The 23764-nt window shown below is 36.8% G+C and overlaps 2 protein-coding genes across 2 annotated transcripts; one reads left to right on the plus strand and one right to left on the minus strand.

The window, feature by feature from the left end:
* Positions 1 to 11228: 11228 nt before the first annotated feature.
* Positions 11229 to 19909, minus strand: LOC115436209 (protein SMG9-like). The gene is given in 15 exon segments (XM_030158987.1): positions 11229 to 12033; positions 12499 to 12643; positions 12758 to 12778; positions 12781 to 12882; positions 13170 to 13277; positions 13371 to 13477; positions 14179 to 14264; positions 14434 to 14483; positions 14486 to 14528; positions 14615 to 14726; positions 17568 to 17680; positions 17799 to 17896; positions 18019 to 18253; positions 19340 to 19414; positions 19535 to 19909. Coding segments are annotated over 15 exon segments (1521 nt in total). The 5' UTR covers positions 19682 to 19909; the 3' UTR covers positions 11229 to 11954.
* Positions 19910 to 20744: 835 nt separating this feature from the next.
* LOC115435773 (uncharacterized) lies at positions 20745 to 23423 on the plus strand. The gene is made up of 4 exons (XM_030158389.1): positions 20745 to 20850; positions 20931 to 20970; positions 21938 to 22692; positions 23074 to 23423. Exons 3-4 carry the CDS (start codon positions 21963 to 21965, stop codon positions 23421 to 23423), a joined length of 1080 nt encoding a protein of 359 aa, XP_030014249.1. The 5' UTR covers positions 20745 to 20850; positions 20931 to 20970; positions 21938 to 21962.
* Positions 23424 to 23764: the final 341 nt, after the last annotated feature.

A 23764-nucleotide genomic window follows, 5' to 3' on the forward strand; every position in this document is an offset into this window, starting at 1 on the left:
ATCCAAATAATATGTAAATCAACTCTCCTAATTTTTAGTATTTTCTTCGGAAAATCTACACTGGGGAAAAATCAGTACGATAGCTTTTCACTACCGGTTTAACAGTTATTACCCAGCAGCAGCAATGCTTAAAAACTTTTTGGTTTTGAGGTGGAGACATGTGGATTCTGCTGTTAGAAAGAGGAAACCATTGATCTCTTGTTTTTCTCTGACCTGAGACCCGTGCATAACTGTCACCATCTGACGTTACTTTGTAACGAGATCCCCCTGTTACATGCACGTGCACACTGACGCGCGGATCATTATTGATCATCAGTGATCACAGATCACAGATCATTGATGAGGGTAACCTGTGGGACCCACGGGTTACTGCGGGTGGGGTCAGGGCAGGTTAAGAAAATGTCACTTTATTTGGGGGTCTGGTTGAGGCGGCACATGGATTGAGCAGAGACACAAAAATATGCAGTATCATGTATAAATTCCCTATAGCAGGTTAAAATTAGCGATATGTAGCCTGTTATATGTTATATTAATTGATGATTATGTGACGGTCTGCTCCCTCAACTGTCAGACTCCGATCACATCCACCTGCGCACTGCACAGCAGCTCTAAAAGGTTCAGAACTGGCTTGGCATCCTGTCCATTTCTTCTTGTGAATGTGCCATTTTCAAAAAACAAAAATAACTGAATAAAGAAAACACAGTACCTATCTTGTCCGTTGTCTTCAAAGTAAAGAAAAAGGTCTTTTCCTGGAATTCCATTCTTCGTAGTCATATCCATATAATTTCCAACATCTTTCCAAAAGTTTTTTGTGAATATACAATGATAAAACAAATAGCAGATACTGTCATCTTCTAGTCCACAGAAAGTGCGGGAATACTCAATATCAGTTATTTTATTTTATTGTTTTTTGTTTTTTTTTTGCTGGGTATATACGGTGTGCAATTTAAAAAGAAAGAAAGAAAGAAAGAAAGAAAGAAAGAAAGAAAGAAACCTTGGTATTAAGACACAATTTATTTCCAATAAACCAGACTTTCTTCGAATCAGTTTCTTCATAAAGTGAGGTCCAAAAGTACGACGGCGTATTAGGGCCACATAAGAAAAAAAAAACAAAAAAAACAAAACAAAACAAAAAAAACAGCTTGTCACCACGAGAATAAAGTCATAGTTTTAAAAAAGTCATTATTTAACGAGAATAAAGTTGCTAATTAATGAGAATAAAGTCGTTAATGAGAATAAAATCGTTAATTAATGAGAACAAAGTCATTATGTAATGAGAATAAAGTCGTTAATTAATGAGAATAAAGTTGTAGTTTTAAAAAACTCATTATTTAACGAGAATAAAGTCGTTAATTAATGAGAATAAAGTCGTTGATTAATGAGAATAAAGTCATTATTTAATGAGAATAAAGTCGTACTTTTATGAGATTAAACTCGTAATTTTTCGAAAATTTGACAGAGTTTCCGGTTTTACGGCGAAGGCAACAAGCGAAGCAGCAACTTTCCCTTCTGTTGGACTCCAAAACTCACAGTAGATCCCCACAGTTTGTTCAGAAACACCAAACCCTCTCTGTTTAGTTCTGTGGTGTTTCCACTGATAGTCCTACAGCTGACCACTTCATCAGTTTCTCCTCCACAAAAGAGACAATTTGCTCCAAATCAGTTTGGTTCTTACAACAAACCCAAATGTGTGCTAACTCCCTTCAAAGTCCTTAGACTAATGTGTTGATGGAGGATAGACTAATGAAAGCAGAACTTCACTAAATGTTCCAAGTTCCACATCAATGATTAGGTACAACTTCCCATTATATTATGACTTTATTCTCGAAATATAATGACTTTATTCTCATTAAATAACAGCTTTATTCTTGTTCAATAATGACTTTATTCTCGTTAATTAATGACTTTATTCTCGTAGTGACCAGCATTTTTTTTTTTCTTATGTGGTCCTAATACGCCGTCGTACAAAAGACTTTGGCTGATGGTACAGTTACTTCATGTATAAGACTCCTGATATATTTATTACAGCAGCTCGTTTTGGTAATCCGTTCTGTCCATTATGCGCTCTTCCCACTGTCGCATACTCACAGGGAGCTATGGGCCTACCTGAAAAATTATTTTAAAAAAGTATTCACTCTGTTTGTGTCTATTTTACATTATAGGTGCTGTGAGAAAATGCGGCTCCAGCAGGTCGGAGTCAGCAGCCATCAGATGGTTTGGACTGGCAGGAGAGGGAGAGAGCACGTCACCGCTGAGCCAGGCATTAAGCTTTTGCTTTCAGGGTTTTCCAGTCAGTTTGACAGTCAGTTCAGTTTTTTCCCCCAATTTGCTGTGTTCTATCAGTTGTTCAAATTTGTTCATATATGTGTTTGTTAATGAGGCAAGCCTTAAATAAAACTGTTTCATCTATATGCGCTGGTTCTTGACTGAAGATCTAGTTGTACAGACAAACACAATGACTCAGACTAAAAAGTAAGCCATGGTAAACAGATACATAGGCTACATCCTTGATTCAGCTTCATACATTCATTTACGAATAGACATTTTTGGTCTTAGTTTTTCCAGTCAGGTATTAGCCCCTGTAAATTCAAGACCTAGACTGATCTGATCTTGGTATTTTGCATATAGCCTAAACAACGGTATAATAATAATAATAATAATAATAATAATAATAATAATAATAATAATAATAATAATAATAATAATGCCGTAATAACCTCCTGAGACCCAGGAAAGTGATTTTTTTTTTTTAGTTATTTTACATTAAATAACTGTCTTTATTGAAAACTGTATAATGCAATAGCTTTTTTCAGGTACATTTTTAAAATTATTCTTATTTATTTTTTTAATGGAATGTCCTTTGTAATGGACAGCATTTTTTAAGTAAAACTGTCAAACTTTTGTCCCCTACAGAGGACAAAAATGCATTGCTGTGTCTCAGGAGGATAAAGCTTGGGCTAACGGGTCTGGCACCAATCTGACAAACGGATCTGAAACGCATCTGGAATGCGGGAGACCCCAGCACAACGGAGCTTGGCCAGAGCTGGACCGTTTCTGTAGAAGATCCGTTTTGTGGAGCAGTATCTGTTTCGGCCCGATGTGTGTCTGGACACTGGGACGGATCTACCAAACAGTTTCGGGCCGAGTCGGTCAGCAATTCTGTTCCAGATCCGTCCCAGTATCTCTTTGCTATCTGGGTAACGATAGATGAGATTTTCCTTTCACAGAAGTATTTCCTAGGGCAGTGTTTTTCAACCTTGGGGTCGGAACTCCATGTGGGGTCGGCTGGAATTCAAATGGGTCCCCTAAAATTTCTTGTAATTAATTAAAAAAAAAAAAAATTACTAATAAAAAAAAATATATATATGGTGAGTTAAGAGAGACAATCCCAATACATAACAGACAAGACAAATTGTGAAGCTGTCAAGCTGGACTGACTGTACATATCCTGACCAAGGAAAAAAAAATTCTCCCTTTGTGCAGAAATCTACACCTGGTTTTTCTGCCTCCATCCATAATAATATACATTATATCCACTAAATGTCGTCTAAAATTAATGGTTATTTGCAACACAGTACAGCAAATTATTACATGATCAAAAACAAATTAGTTTTAGCAAAAGAATATCTCCGTTTTGAATGTCTGGGGTCACCAGAAATTTGTGATGTTAAAATGGGGTCATGAGGTAAAAAAGGTTGGGAACCACTTTTCTAGGGCATAAAATGACAGTTATATGGATAAAACAGAGCAAAATCGTTGCCATGACAAACTGGTGTTTCCGTTGACTCCAGAGGGAAAGAATAAGTAATAAAATACGTGAATGATAAAAAAAAAATGTCCATTTGTTAAAAACGGGTAAAAAATTAAAAAGTAAATAAAATAAATAAATAAAAGAATTACGAGTAATTAATGAAATAAATGTGTAGTGGAAAGTTTGGTGACTGAACATTGCAAAGATAGACAGATAAAACACAAACTTACCTTTAGGCAAAAGAACAATCCCAGTGATGAGCAGAAACGGATGCATGTCGTTGTTTCCAGATCTCAGTGACTTTTCTTTTGAGCTTTTGCATTTACTGTGTATAAATGTCAAGGATTGGCCACACTCCTTTGGTCCTCCCCCTCTCCCCAGGGTTGTCCAGTCCTGCCTCGAGGGCTGGCATCTTGCATGTTTTAGATGCAACCCTCTTCCAGCACACAGAATTTAAAGATAGGCTTATCATTTCACTCAGGTGTGCTAGAAGAGAGATACATCTAAAACATGCAGGATACCAGCCCTCGAGGTTCAGGATTGGACACCCCTGCAGTCTAAACTTGTCTCTTGATCCTCAAAGACCTAAAGAGTCACCTGGGACCAAAAATATCAACTAATCTAATCTGTTTAATAATTTCTGGACCACTAATCCCATCTATACATTGAAATAATCCAGGTAGAATACAGTGTCTCAGCTTTTTATGGTCATCAGATATGTCCCACGTGGACGTTCAGAGGCTCCATAGTGAACATGTAAAACACTGTCATCTTCTGCAACACTGATTCACCAGTAAAAATCATGTAGTTTGACAAATGATGGTGGTTGAAGACACTTGTTTTTATGTTTAGTTAAATATATATGTTGTTGAAAATGATTTTTTAGTTTGTCTGTTTTGATATAATGACCTTCAAATTTGATCTGAGGTGTTATGACGAGCTCAATAATTTAAAGAAAAATAACTGATTTTTATTGAAAATGCCAAATGCAGAGGATACGACTGTAATACATGGTACATAAATGGGAAAATTCATTTGGAAGTTGCCACATAAATTGTAGATCTTTAAAGATTATAACATACTTATTAATATTTACAAACTGAATAGAAGAAAGCATTATTAATTTCATTCAAAGGGCTTAAGTAGTCCATAAAATATACATCCAGCACAAATGAAATATCTGCCAAATTAGGTGTGAAAGGGGAAAGGATAGAATACGGAGCTATGCTATGAGAGAAATAAAGTGTATCTGTGTTTGTCCAGAATAGTAGGAGGATAGATTTGATTCTCTCTTCTTTTACACTTTCACAGCTGGTATTTGGCTTATAAAACCCATGTACACCTGTTATTAAAAGCAGTTTGCATGTAACATATTTTTAATCCTTTCATTCAAACAACATGAGATTTATTGCATTAATTTTTTGTAACAATACTGAAGTGCAATGGAACATTCACACTTTTCTCTCAGTCATTTAAGAAAAAATAACCAAGGAAACCACCGTCACCACTAGAAGCAGAAGGCTGCCACCTGTGCTGTCAGCTCTGTTGCAGTAGTCCCCCTGACAGCAGGTCATTTCTGTTGAGATGTGACTTGGAAGCTCTGCTATTTGTGTCTTCAGACAGTACTCCTCGGAGGCACAGCCCTGTATGATTATGTTGTTAACCACTGAAAAAAGGAAAATGCTGTTGGTGTATGTGATTCACATCTTAATATGTAAACGTATCATTAAGCATTCTTCTCTCTGATCTGAGGAAATATGTGGGAGACAGATTGTTGATGTCTTGGGCTGTTTACCTGTATTAGTGAAACAATGGTCTTCATTGTCAACACAGTCCACATTCCAATTGCAGAATCCAGTTCCATCACAACCGATGCATTTTTTACCGTTGAGTCTGGGTTCAGCAGGTTCTGTAATGCACAACACACATTGTTCACATGGGGAAGCAGATTTCTCTGTACTTTTCATGTCCTATGCAGCTTCATTGTGTCAGATGGACTTTTCATGCTCTGATACACTCTTCAGTTGCCTTGGTGTGTATGAAACTCTTTTAAATGTGTCCATGGGAAGTTCGTTCCAATTACACTTAAACACAATATTTTAGGAATACCATTCAATTGGACTCTAGGATGAATGGATTTGATTTTGGTGGCCAAAGGTCGAAAGTCAAGGTAATTGTGACGTCATAAATCACCTTTTAGGCCATAACTGCAGGTAACTGAGAGAATTGCATGCATAGATTATTATACAAGGACAGTAAATGCAATCGATTTGACATTCTCTTACAGTTTCAGACTTATTGTTGTTATATAGGAATTATATGGCAAAACATTTTAACTTGCATTAAACCATGTGTATGCACTGTGGTACTTGGCAAAAGCATCAAACCAACCCAAAACATATCAATGGGAACTAAAACATTTTGTAACAATCACTTTAAATGGCCTATAGTTTCCAGACTCTAAATTGTTTTTTTTTTTCCAAGTAAGACAGTTTGAAAGACGTACAGAAGCTATTATTATATCTGTTTACTATAAAGACAAATAAAGTATATTACCAGGAGCCAGTTGGTCATTGCAGAGGTCAGTGGTGCAACATTTGGTAGTGAATGCAGTTCTGTACTTTCCAACGTTGAGTGAGGCCTCAACACAGTGAGAAGCAGGAATACAACCTTTATCACTTAATGTTGTTGATATTTCTTTCCCTGTAATAGAAGACTAGTGTCAGTAAAGTAGACAAATCCAAAGTAGTTCAAGCAACATCACTGAAGCAGTAAATGCCATACCCGTATATTGAGTTATTCTTGATGCCAAACATCGATCAGACCCTGAAGGGCATTCTCTCTCAATATCAGAGCAGTGTTCATCGACGAAGTTTCCACAGTCATAACATTTCAGCGTATACACTGGCAAAATAAAACCAAATAGTTAGAAAAAAAATCATAGTTTTAAGAATATGAGACAAAATATATTTTAACATATCACATCTGAAGTCAAAAGAAAGCCATTTTAACAATAGAGAAGATACATTTAATTCTCTGGAGTCTCAGTGTTTACATACTACTTGCAAATAAGATAATGCCGAAGTGTTTTATATCAAAATGTTAAGGACATTCTCAGCTTTATGTGTATTTTTTTCCTAGAGCACTGTAGAAAGAGTCAAGTCTGTTGCAAAGACACACCTTCACTCATGAGGACGAAGTGTTTTGATGCTTGAAATAGGTTTAAAAAAATCTTAACTTCACAAAAGTCAAGGTCAAGTTGATTACAGTCGTGGAAAAAATTAGTAGACCACCATTGTTTTCTTCCATTTCTTGTTCATTTTAATGCCTGGTAAAACTAAAGGTACATTTGTTTGGACAAATATAATGATAACAACAAAAATAGCTCATAAGAGTTTAATTTCAGAGCTGATATCTAGACATTTTCCATGTTTGTCTTGATTATAACCAAAATCACTTCAGTTCTTACATCAATAACTATGGCATTGTACTGACAAAAACAATGCTTTTAGGCATTCCATGTTTTCTTTTCTGTATGTTTAGTCACATGATACACACAGGAGTTACTTGATTGCATAACCATTGTTTTTAATGACTTTTGATGGTCTAATAATTTTTTCCGTGACAGTATATAGCACATTTAAAACAACGCAAGCTACGCAAAGTGCTGTACAAAGATGTAACTAAAATATGTGATAATAAACTACTGAGAATATTAAGAAAATATACTAAAAGTAGTGGAATATATGATTAAAATAATAGATATCTAAAATTAAGTTTTGCAAAAGAAAAAAAAAAAAAGAGCATAAAATGTTGAATGTCATTTTATTTTTGCCAAATGTCTCAGATGTGAGATAAACGAGGCTGAATAATGACTTCATATTAGATGGGTTTTTTTTTTTTTTTTTTTTTTTTTATTCATTCGATGTAGCAAAACAGTTCTGGTTCCTCTCCAGCTAAAACTATAATAGGGTGGACCTTAGTGGCTTCAGAGTGCCTATTGGTTTGTGAAAGTTGACGGACAAAAAACGTATCCAATCATGTACAGTAAGAGGTGATGCTCTCTGAACATTGCTCTGTGATTGGTTTAACTTAAGCTGTCAATCATTTGTGTAACAACAGATGAGATTTTCTGTTCTGGGGCATAAAATGACAGTTACATGGATAAAACAGAGCTTAATCGTTGCGATGACAAACCGGTGTTTCCGTTGACTCCAGAGGGAAAGACTAAGAAACAAAATACACGGATGATAAAAAAAAAAAAAAAAAATGTCCATTTGTCAAAAACTGGAAAAAAATGTTTAAAAATAAACAAAATCAATAAATTGGGAGTAATTAATGAAATAAATGTGCAGTGGAAAGTTTGGCGACTGAACGTTGCAAAGATAGACAGATAAAACAAAAACTTACCTTTAGGAAAAAGAACAATCCCAGTGATGAGTAGAAACAGATGCATGTTGTTGTTTCCAGATCTCAGTGACTTTTCTTTGAGCTTTTGCATTTACTGTGTAGAAATGTCAAGGATTGGCCACACTGCTTTGGTCCTCCCATAAACTTTACCAGGGTTGTCCAATCCTGAACCTTGAGGGCTGGTATCCTGCATGTATTAGATCAGGGGTCAGCAGCCCTGGTCCTAGAGAGAGACTATCCTGCATGTTTTAGATGTGTCCCTCTTCCAACACACCTGATTCAAATGATGAGCCTATCCTCAAGCTCTGCAGAAGCCTGATAATAACCATGAGGTGTGCTGGAAGAGGGAAACATCTAAAACATGCAGGATAGTGGCTCTCTAGGACCAGGGTTGCAGACCCCTGTTGTAGATGCATCCCTCTTTCAGCACACAGAATTTAAAGATAGGATTATCATTTCACTCAAGTGTGTTGGAAGAGGGATACATCTAAAACATGCAGGATACCAGCCCTCGAGGTTCAGGATTGGACACCCCTGCAGTCTAAACTTGTCTCTTGACCCTCAAAGACCTAAAGAGTCACCTGGGACCAAAAATATCAACTAATCTAATATGTTTAATAATTTCTGGACCACTAATCCCATCTATACATTGAAATAATCCAGGTAGAATACAGTGTCTCAGCTTTTTATCGTCATCAGATATGATCCACGTGGACGTTCAGAGGCTCCATAGTGAACATGTAAAACACTGTCATCTTCTGCAACACTGATTCACCAGTAAAAATCATGTAGTTTGACAAATGATGGTGGTTGTAGACACTTGTTTTTATGTTTAGTTAAATATATATGTTGTTGAAAACGTTTTTTTAGTTTGTCTGTTTTGATATAATGACCTTCAAATTTGATCTGAGGTGTTATGAAGAGCTCAATAATTTAAAGAAAAATACCAAATTTTTATTGAAAATGCCAAATGCAGAGGATACGACTGTAATACATGGTACATAAATGGAAAAATTCAGTTGGAAATTGCCACATAAATTGTAGATCTTTAAAGATTTTAACATACTTTTTAATATTTACAAACTGAATAGAAGAAAGCATTATTAATTTCATTCAAAGTGCTTAAATGCTTAAGAGCTTACACCAGTGCTCAGGTCTCTGCACTGGCTCCCTGTGAGCTTCAGGATCGATTTTAAAGTGCTTTTATTGGTTTTTAAAACTCTTAATGGTCTTAGCCCTATTTATTTATCTGATTTGCTTTTAACACATGAGCCCTCTTGGACCCTCAGGTAGTACTCCTTTAACTGTTCCTAGAGTCCACACTAAAACTCATGGTGAGGCCTCATTCAGTTTTTATGGCCCCAAACTATGAACTGTCTACCTGAGGTCCGCTGCGAGTGTTCATATTTTTAAAAGTAAACTCAAAACTTATCTTTTTAGTCTAGCTTTTAATTAAACTTTTATTGTAAACTTTACTTTACTTTGTTGCTTTGATGTGAACCACTTTGTGCTACATGTATCATATATGAAAAGTGCTATAGAAATAAAGTTTGATTGATTGACTGATTGACAAATAGTCCATAAAATATACATCCAGCACAAATGAAATATCTGCCAAATTAGGTGTGAAAGGGGAAAGGATAGAATACGGAGCTATGCTATGAGAGAAATAAAGTGTATCTGTGTTTGTCCAGAATAGTGGGAGGATAGATTTGATTCTCCCTTCTTTTACACTTTCACAGCTGGTATTTGGCTAATAAAACCCATGTATACCTGTTATTAAAAGCAGTTTTCACATAACATATTTTTCACCCTTTCATTCAAACAACATGAGATTTATTGCATTAATTTTCATTCAAGAAGTCAGATGTTTGTTATCATCTTTGCTGCTTCTTGTCATAGGCTCAGGGGTCACACTAAATAGCGACTTTAACCTTTAGAACCCGTTTAGTTCAGTTTTTGTGTGTCTTTTAAGGCTGTGCATGTATTTCCTGTATTTTTGTGTTGTATCTGAAGAAAAAAGTAAGAAATAAATATGGATGCTCATTTCACTGATAAAAACAACTAACTAAAGATGGCCGACGATTTTTAAACAGTATAAACAGTACTGTACAAATAGGAAGATGCTTTTTATGTATAATTTTATCAATAAATTATATAATTAAATAGTGCTAAAATCTCTTCCCACGCTGGCCCATTCTCTCTCACACTGTGGCAAACATTTTACCAAAAGTAATTGCTTTTCTAATCTTTTTTTTAAAAACAAATAAGAAATCTGAATAAGAACAACAGCCAGAAAACCAGTATTTCACCATACTATTTTACTGTAAAACAAAGCAGGAAATCTGATGTCCTTTTCTGTACAGTGTAGGATATGCCGTGTGAAATAACAGCCTCTGAGCTACAAAAGCAACTGTTAACAAAGAAATACATTTTCTTTTGTGGGAATTTTGGATATTGTAACACCACCAGAAACAATCTCTCATTTGACACAATTTTGCAGTTGAGTGTAAATCATTTAAAGACATATCAACAAGATATTCAACCCAGAGATAATGATAGTGGATGGTACCACATTTATGTCCAACACTGACAGAGCAACAAAATGTGGAGATAGATCTGGTATGTGAGTGTATGAACACAATAAAATCTGAAATATCACATACAGAAAAGTGTCCACGAGTAAAAACTGTTGATAAATCTGATGAGTTTTACCTGTATATATTTTTAACGCTGACCTGAACACATCTGCTGGTTGAGGAGAAATTAATTAAGTGACACCACAATGTCCAACATAGAATTTCTATCAAAATACCATCCAGCTGACTTTTTCTTTCTTAATAAACATCCCCTCTTAAAAACCGTACTTTACTATTTATGCGTAGGTGGACATCTGTATCGCGATATCTGTTGAAACAGGAGAATATCTAGATAGGATTTTTTTTTTTTTTTGGGGGGGGGGGGTGTTGTTTGTATGTTAGTTTGTTTGTTTTTTTTAGTTTAGTTTTTGGTTTTATTTAGTTTTGTATTTTTCTTTCCCTCTTTAGCTTTGATTTGCCCAATTCATTTTCTTCCTTTCCTACTTGGAAATAAACTGGTACAGTAACTAACATTGTTAAATGAGTTTTGTTGTCAAGGAGTGTTCATGATTGTATGTGATCAATGTTTGACCTTGATAATCAATAAAACTAGTTAAAAAAAAAGTACTTCTTAAATCATTTAGGCTCCCCACCTGTGGATGTCATGTCACAATTATTATTTTGATATATCTTAATATGAGTCAATGCGGCTTTTTGTTCTGGGCAACAATGGTTTTTAATCCATTTTGTACTGTGCTTGAACACAAATTATGATTTTACAAGACCTGCCTTCTATCAAGTAATTGGAAATCCTCTTTTTAAATAAATAAATCTTTAATGAAAACATAACTAGAGGACTGTGTTTGATCTCTGAATGTATGTGTACAAAACTGCTGTTATATCACATAATATAAACAACTTGCTTATGCATGAACAGAAAAACATGTTTCTCTCTTGTCTCTGTTATGGGTCAACTGCGTGGGAATTCCTCCGGTGAATGGGTAGACAACTTCCCAACATGACACTCCCAAGAGTCTTTCAGAAGTGCTTCACCTGAAAAATTATACGTAACTCTTCACCACTGAATGAGGTGTCGGTTTCACAACTGTCTTTTGTGAAAGTCTCCAGTTTTCAGGAGCAACAATGTTTTTTATGTGACCCGTTTTAATATAAAAAAAATCCCGCTGCTATTTGATAGCAAATAAAAAACGTGTTTAGCAGAGCAGGCGACTGTATTCAGAAAGAGCAGATGACTTTTTCACACCGTCCCAGATACGAGCTGCGTAGTGAAACCTGAAAGACAAAAAACAAAGAACATACACAAAGCTCAACTTAGTCACTTTGTGTGATTGGTTGAAGTACCAGCTCCTTGACTAAAGGCTGTATTTTCTTTGTACTTTGAACAGTATAAGAGTCTGGTTTGGGCGGCTTGATTTGATCTGAGGATAGAGTTTATCTTTTATTTCAGCCTGCATGGATTCACCGAGAGGAGCGCTTTTAAGATTTCCACTCTGGAAGGTGGTTTTACTTTTTTGCATTTTCAACCCCAAAAAACGCCGTTGCAATCTAAACGAAAGGCGCATCTCATAAAATATTTTGTCATTTTCTCCCGAGAGCATTGTTGTGAAAACTGGGCCTTAGCTTGTAGAAGAAAACGTGGTGACACCATAATCCAGATGTGCGTAAACAATAAGCTTAAACTGAATATAGTGAGTGATACAGTGCGCCATGTTGAACGTGATGTTGTGTATCCTTTACCAATTCTTCTCAGTGAGGATGGTGTGTGACAGCTGACAGCGAGGCATGGCCAGTATTTGGCTGCGGAGCTTGGACACCATCGTAGAGAAAGATGGGTGACCTCTGTACCCCGGAAGCAGAGAGAAGAGGGGGTATGTTCCCGACCCTACACATTACACAAGGATTCATTTACTTCTGATAAAAAAAAAAAAAAAAAAAAAAGAAAGCAGAGGACAATTTAACTTTGGTCTTTCTGGAAATGGGATCAATCATTTTTAACCTGCTTTGGTTAGACTATCCTCCCATCGTTCTCCTGCACAGGGAGTAGAAACATATTCACTTCAGTTGCCAGATAATCCTGCCCCAGGCCAGGAAAGATATTGCAGTCGAGCATGGACAAAGTACCTAGAAACCAATACCAAATGTAAATCATTTCAGTTGATAGCAGGCATGGAAGTTACTGAAGCTACTTTGCTAATTAAATATCAAAACCAAATATTATCTAAAATGCCTTAAACTATTTTTGCTTGCAATAATAATAATAATAATAATAATAATAATAATAAATTGCATTTATAAGGCATGTTTCATTCAAAATAATCTCAATGTGCTACAGTGAAAACATATGTAACACACTTAAAAAATGATAGGAATCGCATCAACAAAATGTGTTAATGTACTTGTGTTTTGACCTTTGTATTTCAGATGAGAGTGTGCCATGAGTTTGTCCACCACCATGTGCATATCCTTCAGGGTTCTTGGGCAAAAATCATCCCGCCTTGCCTTATTCTGGACAAACACTGGATAAAAGAGAAATTGCTATTAAAGTTGATCTGTGTATGAGTACTGAATATGTTTGTTTGTCTGTCTGTGTTTCTGTATGAACAAGGCACCTATATGAGGATAGTACTCGGCTCCGTCCTCATTTCCTGATGAGCCAGTGCTATCGTGGCTTGCAGAGGGAGTGGAGGGCTTCACCATCTCAGCAGTCTGAAGAAACCTTAAAATAAAAAGAAAATAGAAAAGTACATATCTTGTGTGGTGGTTTTGTCATTGTGGGATAAGAACTCTTCCTAACATAACCAGGCACTTAAAGTTGCAAACTATAACCAACATCAATACCTTCTTACAATACCAGAGCTAATTTTGATCTGATGATAACAGCACATTCTACCATATTTAGGATATTTTATAACAATTTAAGTTACATTCATCACAATAATCTCCCTTAAAAACCAGACTATGAGGAGAAGAGCCAGACATTTGTATTTTCTGTCAGGTTACTCCTTACTTTATTCAAAAAGCCAAGTTAAATGATCAGATTCACTCAAACAGTAATGCTGGTGGGTTTAGTTTAAAACAGTGAACAAAAGAATGCATGTGTTTTCCATGAAGCCAGAGTTAATCTGATGCTTCATTACAATTTCCTGTTCAGCTGGGCATCTTGTGCAGATAAAAGTGCACTGGACAAAATGAATGTTAGACAGACACATAGCCAGTCCTTTATGACAGACTTGGCGTTGGCCATATTTGTTGTCTAGAAGACCAACTGACAGGAAAAACAACAGTGAATTTATGAAAAAGTCCAAGACAAATATCCTCTCTAGAGGTTGAACATTCCTGAGAGAGTCTGGGGCTTCGCATAACTGCTTTTATTCTGTTTTTCAAAGAAGATTTAACTCAGATCCCAGACACACATACCTGTAGAGGTTTAAGTCACTAAACCAATCTTGAACCACGATAACTACATGACACACTGTAAACAGGAAGGCAGCGATCTGAAGAGACTGTTGACAAATCATACAGAGAGATCAAAATGTGGTTACAGGTAAAGGAACATTTAACCTTTGGTAAACAATGAACAGAAGAGCTATGTTCACCCCCAGTGGTGAGGTTTGGTTTTAACACCTGGGATTTTGTTTTTCATCTCACACTCCCTGCAGACCAGTTACTGACCTGCATCTCAACATATGTGTGAGGAAGGTTGTACTCAGGAGGCAGCTTCGGTCGTTGTTGATGAGGTGGTCGAGAATTGAAGGACTAAGCATTGGCTTAAGAACAAAAACATAACATGTTAACAACAGTACACACAAAAGTATAACAATGACTCACAGTCTAGCAGATATTTTATTTTTACCTGAGTATCCAAGAAGATGACTCTTTCCTGTGTGATAAAGAAATCAATGCCTGTGCTCTGGTTTCCTCCTCTTTCCTTGATTTCTTGTGTTTGGGCTCGAAATACATAACTCCTGCACAAATGAACATATATTTATGACAAGTTAATAAATACAGGTTGTTAACAAGTCCTTTATCTGCTCCCGGTAAAAAATGAAATAACAGAACTTGGTTTTCTGGCACAGACTTCACTCATCAGTCTTAAAAGGTTCTAAGTTTGAATAAATATAATGTGTAATTATATTTACTGTACTGTAATTCACCTCACTAAATACTGTAAAAACAGATGGGTTCACTATGTTACTCTGTGTTAAGAACAACTGCCATCACTTCTTCATCTTTACAAAACCAGAGACAAGAAACTAAAAATTATTTTGGTTTGCACTGTATTTACTTTCATTTTAGAACACTTTTTGTATTCTATGTAGTTAGTGTGAATGAGTTTTCAGCTGTAACTAGAACTACCTGTGAACCTCTTCTAATTTCTAATGAATACATAGGTTTTCTATGATTGTGAGTAAAAATTCCATCACAAATTGTCTGCACCAGTGTTTCTCAACCTTTTTTGAAAAAATGCCCACTAACAGCATCAGGAGCCTCCTGCTCCCCTCCCAACAAAAATGTGACAGGGGGTGGTGGGTGGGGGTGTTATTCTATAAGTAACATGACTGACCTGTTTGCGGAGGATGTGGTGGGTTATATAGCTCAGTAGGTACAACCCCCCTCACCTCATCATTGCCACCTGGCACTCCTCAAAAACAAATTTGATTACCCATGCGAATACATCACATGAAACACAGATGTGGAGGGTTAACTTCCAAATCACCAGAGGTCCATAGGTTACACTAGTCCTAAGTAAATAGGGATTTTAATGCACAAACATGTCCAGCTGCTACTGGGTTAATCAGTTAAAACAATTGTGAGGAATATGAGTAAGTCACAATCATGGTTGTGAGTTATTTTCACCACCATTGCTGATGAAAATGTATTTGACACGACTCTGGCAGAAACCATGTTTGCATTCATACAACGCTGTAGTTCTATTCACATTGTGAGTAGTGACATATAATCACATGATGTAATTTTGGTCTAATGTACATGAAGTAATGTTTATGGCGGAAAAGGAGATATGACACCACTGGCAGGCAATCAACTAAAAAGGGCCGTGTGGTCCTTATTAGATGTTTTAACACATAAATGTTACATTTTATAGCTTAACAAATGTTTGTATTACATTACATTTGTATGTGTTTTGGTACCATTGGAGCTTAAATTGTGCAAATCAACTTGCCAGGACACAATCTGGGACCACTAGCTCCATGTCATTATTAAATTCTAACTATTTGCGTCTTTGAGTAACCTAGAAAAGCGCTATATAAAACAGATTAATTATTATTATTATCATTATCATTATTATTATTATTATTATTATTATTATTATTAGTGAAAGAGATCTGAAATAATGTGAATGGAATCAAAGTTTGTGTCTTACATTAAAGCTTTCTGCAAAACTTCTCAGAATTACTACTGACACACATATTGTACAGTTCTGACACTAAAAATGAGGAGAAAAAAATTAATGGCTTTATAGGCACAAATAGTGCTTTCCTCAGGTTGATACAATGAACATGGAGGTTGATAAGTTGAAGAGAAAGGAAGTATTTTGCTGCCATTTCCAAGGACACATCTGCAAGGCTGTAATTAGTTTCATAGGCATACAGCGTGAATGATTTTTTTCTTTCACTGTCTAATTAATTTGTTTCCACTTTTAAAATAATTTTAGATTAAGCTACTGCATTTCTTCAAGTGACGAGCAGCCATGACTGTTCTATTAGAGCTTGCCATGGAATACCAGTTACTTTTGAATAATGTAAACTGTTGAGAACCCACACATATCAGCCAAGATCGTATTATTAGAGCCTGCCATGGAATACCAGTTACTTATGAATAATGTAAACTGTTGAGAACCCACACATATCAGCCAAGATCGTATTATTAGAGCTTGCCATGGAATACCGGTTACTTATGAATAATGTAAACTGTTGATGAACCCACACATATGTAGTCTTTTTTTACAAGCTACTGCAGCAGCAAAACACAAAGTAGAACGCCAAACAAAACATGACCAAGACCTGTTTTTCTGAGCTTGTACATGTTCAGTTTTTGACTCAGATAAGTGGTGTGCTTTTCACTCAGTTTGTGTATTATGGGTAATTAAAATAGAAACTACTGGCAGCTGTGTAAGGGATAGAGATACTAAGAGAGCATTACTACAAAATGTCTACCATACATACCATGCAGTTAAAGTTTGTTCAATAGGCTCTAATTAATCATCTCTTTTTCCTCATTCCCCTTCATTCAGTGTAATGTTTTAGTCTTGCTTGTCAGCTTATCAGTACACAAGAAAACAAGAACTAATATATAATTACAAAAACTCTTTGCAGAACCAGAGTACTAAAGACTACATGTCAGTCAGTACATGAGTAGTTTAATTTAAAAATACTGAGTAGTTTAATTTGAAAATACTCCTGTGTGAATGGAGTTTATCAAAACATCTATTTGGTTATTTTATACAGCTCTGCAGAATATTTACAGCTCTATAGACTGCAAAAAGTGGAACAGAAAAGCTGATAAATAATGTTTTGCTTGTGATGACACCTTTTTCTGGTGTTAGTGTTGTTATGCTGTCCAGTGTTTCCAGACACTGAAGAATTTTCTTTACACATTCTTTGACTTTTTCTCTGTCACTGACCCACTGGAACATCAATCTCTCTGTGTTCAGTAATGGATACTCTACTAACTGAAAAATGCATCCTTTAACGTTGCTGTCTTAGTCAGTTTTTTCATACACTATACTGCCACACATTTACTGTTCTTGAACTTGAATTTATTCATGGTATTCCTGAAGTCTTTACCTTTGATCTTCCTCAGTGGTGTTGGCAGATAACAGTGACATTATGGTAGATTTTCCACTTCCCTGCAGGCCAAGGACTCCTACCACCAGCATATCTGTCTGGTCTCTTAGATACTACAACACAGATTAGCAAAGAAAAACTTTCTATTAGTATATATGATGTAATATATTGGAATTATTATCAAAACATTCAATTTTAAGGCTTAAAAGAAATCAGTGATGATTAGCTCACCTCCATGGCACTGTCACACCAATTCATCTGATCATCTACTAACTTGATACTGTGCTTCATCTTCTCTGGAGGAAGGAGTTTAGATTGACCAACCATGGCTGTAAGTCACAAAAAACATTCAAAATCTTGTCTTTTAGTTTTTCAACACATAGGTTTACAACATTAGCATGTACAGGTAGGAGTATAACATAACCAACAGTTAATGAAACCAGTGACTCACGGTCCACGGCACTGCTCGATGCAGAAGCACCCATTCCCCGGTTTTGGATCTGGTATACAGGCTGAGTGGGTCGCTGCCCTTCCCTCTCGATCTTGGAGGGTCCTGGACCAGAGGGCTGAGGTGCTGCCTCTGGAGGGGTCCCAGGCTTCCCACCGTCATCCCTGGCCTTCATTAGCATAATAGGCTTTTCCAGGACTGGAGTTCCACTGACAGTGGTATTCTGTGTTGTCTTGGCCTTGAGAAAAATTGATTAGAAAAAAACTTTACATTTTATTAGCCGTTATACATTTTAAAAACTTGATAAATAATATTTTCTGATGACAATAAGAGCCGGAGGTTGACCAGTAGTGGAATTTTAAAGGCTCACATAATAAATATAGTTTTGGCCCAAAAACAGCCATTAGCCAGTTAATAGAATAATAGTATCTTCAACTTGAACACCATTAAAAATGTTTATTTTTTTTACTTAATTAGAAACTGGATAACTGTTAGAGTGAGCATCTAAGTAATGATAGGGCCTTCCTAATCCGACTGACGAATGACATGGAATAATGAATGACCACTAAAATTTGGCGTAAGATTTGGCGTAACAACTGCTCCCTTGAGAAAAGGAATGAGACTTATACTCAGTGGAATGACACTGTAATTCATAAGAATGACAGTGTTTTGTCCTTGTTATAATCTCTATCTCCCTCTCTAAAGGAAATGATGCCAATATCCCATGGAATGACACTGTCATTCTGTAGAATGACAGTGTATTATCCATTCTTATGACCACCATCTCCCTTGACAAATGGAATGACACTGATACTGGGTGGAATGACACTGTAATTCAATAGAATGACAGTGTTTTCTCCTTGTTATAATCTCTGTCTACCTCTCTAAAGGAAATGTCACCAATATCCCACAGAATGACACTGTCATTCGGTAGAATGATAATGTATTATCCATTCTTAGACCAGGGCTACATCGACAGCTAACTTCAGGGGGTAAATACTCTTACTTCCATATTCTGCTCACTATATTTACTAGAAGCCAGCCAGTCAGTAAATCGACACGTCGTTTTTCGTTATTCGAAGTCAACAGCCATTCCCATTATAGCTGTCATTCCATTTACACTATTCCGAATGATTTTAGAGGTCATTCGTTATTCCATGTCATTCGTCATTCAGAATAGGAAGGCCCGTAATGATATCCTACTTGAAAAAATAAATATGAGAACCACTGGTCATCAAAGTAATCTTCCTCTACATGTAACTGTCTATATCTATCTCATCCCGCGTATGTTTAAGTGGAACGCTAATACTCAGCGCTCACGTACCCTTTCTCCGGGGGGTTTTGCCAGAATAATAGGGGTCTTCTGAATGAGTGGACCTGGTGGGTCCTCACTCCCATCCTGGACAGACAACACACAAATAAGTCAAGACCACAGGGTCAGGACTCTGAATGCAAAATTAAACCAAAGCAAACAAGACAGAGACTTCATTGACGGGAGAATCTGTTTGTGTTCATATACCCTCCGCTCTCTCGGCTGGTATTCTCGATCTCGACTGGGGCCGGACAGATTTTGCCCCGGGGGTCCAACATCCCTGTCCCCGCGGCGTCGCCTCCTCCTGCGTCCCTGGCCGTACATCCCAGGTTGACTGTGACCGGACTCCGACATGTCTCAACACAGCTGGAACTGACGGCAGTCTAACACAAATACTAGCTAGCTACTGAATTCAAGTGCAAGAAGTTACAGTGAACAGTCAATCAGGACAGTATTACTTCCTGTGAATTTTCTCCGACACGGTCCTGCTACTGCAAGTATTTTTGCCGATAAAAAAGAGAAAAACATTTAGTTATAACAGTTTAATTTTGCATCTAGCTTTCGCCACTGGACGTAAATAACGTTTACCTCCGTAGGTTATCATGTTTTCCGCAAGTACTCTTGATTTCCTATTCTACTGAGCACGATGAAGAGCGGCTATGTGCTGTCAACTCCACAAATAGACTCCGCCCGCGTGAGATTGTATTTTAATACAATCAAACAAACCTTGTCCGTCTGTTAAATAAAGCCGTAAAAAAACATCTTTGTAACAACAGTTCCGAAATATTTCAGTCCACTTGACGAATAATTTCGTATGCATTCAATATAATCATATCACTCCATAAATATTCAGCAAGATATGCATTTTTTTTTATTCTCTTGTTTTCCTTTTCTTGGCTTTTTATAAATTATTGTGTCAAAAAAGTAAATAATTACAACTAACTATGGAACTGGTGAGATTCTTAAAGGTATAGTTCACTTCATAATTGTCAGTATCCTTGTATGTTATATCGTTTCGATTCCTTTCCAAGACCATTAAAATATACCTTTATAATTAATTAATATATTAATATACACCTTTATACTGCTACTTTTATACTGCTAATGACCGCCTTGGGTAGAATAAAACATGTTTTAAAAATCCTCACAGAACTACAATAACAGTGGAAAAAAAGCAGTAATTTAAAAATATAGATGTTAAGAATTTCACCTATTTAATATAATATCATATTACAATTACCAGGTGAGGAAGTATACGTCATTACTGGCTAATATGCGGCTAAACTTAGCATTCAAAACGAATGTCATTCTGGGAATGTAGGCACTGTTGCTTCCGGTTTAAACAGGATATGGACGGAGACATTAGTATGTGGACGCCATCAACAGCATTATGGTGTCTTCAAATGTGTGAACTTAAGGGGTCATTGTTGCCCTAACGTATTCTATTACTTCTGTATTGGACTCATCAGTGTGCTTCACATACACGTGTTTAATAGAGACAACTCGTTTCTTCGAGAAGTACGGTATGTATTTGAAAGTAACATGTAGTAACTGTTGTTGACAATCCGCCACTTTCTGCTTAAGAATCAGAATATGTGTGCAGCAGGCAGTAGAAGAAACACCCGTACGTCCAGTGGACAGAGGTAAGTAAAGTCTCTCTGTGGAAGTTTTATGTGTTCGTATTTTGGGTTTAAAACTCTTTAAAATGTCTGAGTTTTCTTACTCTCGCAGATGCACTGCAATGCATACATGCAAAATGGACCCGTGCTGTTGTTTTAACAGATTAAGTGTTCAGTCCATTTAGTCTGTAAATTTGGAGGGGGAAGTTATAGTATTATATGATAGTATTATAGTAATTATAGTACCAGAGCTGCACATACAAATGAAGAAATCTCTTGATACTTGCTATGCTATTTTTGGTCTGAATTAGTTAAATATGACATAAGAAAAGCAGATTGTTGATCTTGGATAAGGTCTATGCTCCTTCAGCTTTTTTTTTTTTTTTATTATTAATTGCAGTATCTTTCTTCTTTGTAATTTCTTTTTGACTGATCACGTCTCCAGTGATTGCTGTATCTCTAAATCAATCCTATTATTAATTTCATGTACTTAATGGAAATCTTAAGCTGGCCAAATAGATGCCTAATATGATGCATAAGTGAAATTAAGGGGCTCTGTGTCAATAGATATCCTAAATATGAAATCATTATATTTTTCAAGTTTAAAGCCTGTTTTTCCTGAATGAAAGTTATATAACCATGTAATTAATTATTATTATTATTATTATTATTATTATTATTATTATTATTATTATTATTATTCTTTGTGGTCATAACATGACACTTCCCAATAAGCAAATTTTTCAAAAATATAGAGCATTTAAAGCTATTATAGTAAAAATATTTATTCACTATCAACTATGCATGAGTAAAACATCAAACATTAATGTGTTTTATCTGAGAGTGTAAGCCAAATAAACTTTAAGGATGAGCATGAAGATGAAACATTAATATCAACATAAGATTCCATTGTCATATTATCATTTTATTGCCTAGTACTGTATTAATTGTCATACATTTAAGTGATCTTACATTTTGCATTTAATTGCAGGTCACGTAAAGCTTTTCCGCCAGTTATGTCTGAAGACTCCAGCAGTGATGAAGAATTGTGGCTTCCCACAGAAAGGACAGTGTGTCGCAAAAAGCTGAATTGTTGGGAATGTGGTAAAAATTTCCCCAACATGCACGGCTTGATGTCGCACTACCTCAGCCACAATGTCCCAGCTACCTGCCACATCTGCAAAATTACTTTCCGGCGGCTGACATCACTTTCCACACATCTGGATAATGTACACCCCAGGTTCTGTAAAATGTGCGGTGTGGCATTCAATAATGTATGGGAGTTGAACAAACATGCAGAGACAGACTGCAGGAGTGCTGTGTATTTAGATGAGCCCAGGGACAACTGTTGTAATGAGGTCACTATAGAGCTAACTGAAGGCTCAGAGGTCTGTGATGCAGTGCCAGACCCGAGACCTATAGAAACAAAGGAGATTATGCCAGGGGGACCGGAGACATCTGACAACAGCATAGAGTACATTGTCGGTGAAGATGATAAAGACACTGACAGTGATGAAGTTGGTGGAGAGGATTCAGACAGCTCGACAACTTCTGAATCTGATGACACAGATGAAACAGTATCTGGAACTTCATCTTCAGATAAACTGGAAGAGAATGATGGCTCAAATTCAAGATCCATGGATTTGTTAAATAAGTCTTCCAACCCTCCACCCTCCAAAATAAAACAGTCAACACCCCCTAAGCCTGATAGTTTATTCTGTCATGTATGTAACAGGGGCCATTTAGGTCAGTGAAGGTTCACATGCGGTTTTGTTGTGGTGTGAAGGTAAAACGTTGCCATCTGCTTCAAGGAATTTCCAACTGAGGAGGCTCTGAAAGAACACCGGCTAAGTTTGTACAAGTGTCACATCTGTGAGCAAGTTTTGTCTACCTGGACATTATACAAAGACCACCAGTGTCCTAAGGGGATCAGATCACCTGTGTTCTCTTTGTTCTGGGTACATGCCAAAAGCATGTAAAATATGCAATCATTTTTTACTTGTGAGAGAGCATTACTTAACCACGTTGCCAAAGTTCACACAAAACTGGTCAGTACCAAGTTCTGCATTTTGACCAATCCATCCCTGTCAACTGATCAAAAGATTTCCCCAGTTGTTTCTGGCACAGCAGTCATCACATCCCCCTCTTATTCTGGTCAAAGTCCCAGTGGAGTCAACCAGGTTATTAATGGAAATGTCTTTGTTGGCCAACCCTTTGCTTCATCCATGCCCACTGCTGTAAGACCCAGTGCAGGTGTGGTGCCAAAAGTGTCTACATTTGCTAATGGGGTACCGGCTAAGATCATGATTGTCCAAAAAATGCTTCCTAATGACCCTCAGGTTGTCCAGCAGCAGAGTGCCAAAAACCAGGCAGCCATCATGGTGCAGAACAACATAAAAAGACCCCATGTAATGCAGAAGCCTCCTTTGCATGCTCAGCCATCTGGTTCCTCTCACATGTTAGAACATCTCCCATAAAGACGACTTTCTTCTGCTGCACATGACACACAGATGAAAGATGCCTTAGTTAACCACAACAATCTGCCTCAAACACATCCTACTACACCTGTTGTCTCAGAGAACCTGCGTCCTCTCCACCAGCACCTAATTATGGCCATGTTTGAGAACGGCAGCCATGATGTGGCTTTGATGAAGCGTATGAACACGAGCTGGCGCTTCAAGGCCTCTTACCCCTGCAGGCACTGTGGCGCCATGTCCCGGCAGCCTGCTCTTATCATCAGCCACCGCTACCTCCACAGAGGCCGCCGCTCACATCTTTGCCAGTGTGGTCGAGCCTTTAAACACAGACTGCACCTGCT

Source organism: Sphaeramia orbicularis, chromosome 16 (genome assembly GCF_902148855.1).
Source record: "Sphaeramia orbicularis chromosome 16, fSphaOr1.1, whole genome shotgun sequence".
Taxonomy (NCBI): Eukaryota; Metazoa; Chordata; class Actinopteri; order Kurtiformes; family Apogonidae; genus Sphaeramia; species Sphaeramia orbicularis.

Bases quoted from the DNA above. Each gene is read 5' to 3' on its own strand.
- LOC115435773 (XM_030158389.1), top strand. From the start codon at position 21,963: ATGTCTGAAGACTCCAGCAGTGATGAAGAATTGTGGCTTCCCACAGAA. The intron at 22,693-23,073 runs GTCAGTGAAGGT...TTTCTGGCACAG, and splicing joins ATGTAACAGGGGCCATTTAG to CAGTCATCACATCCCCCTCT.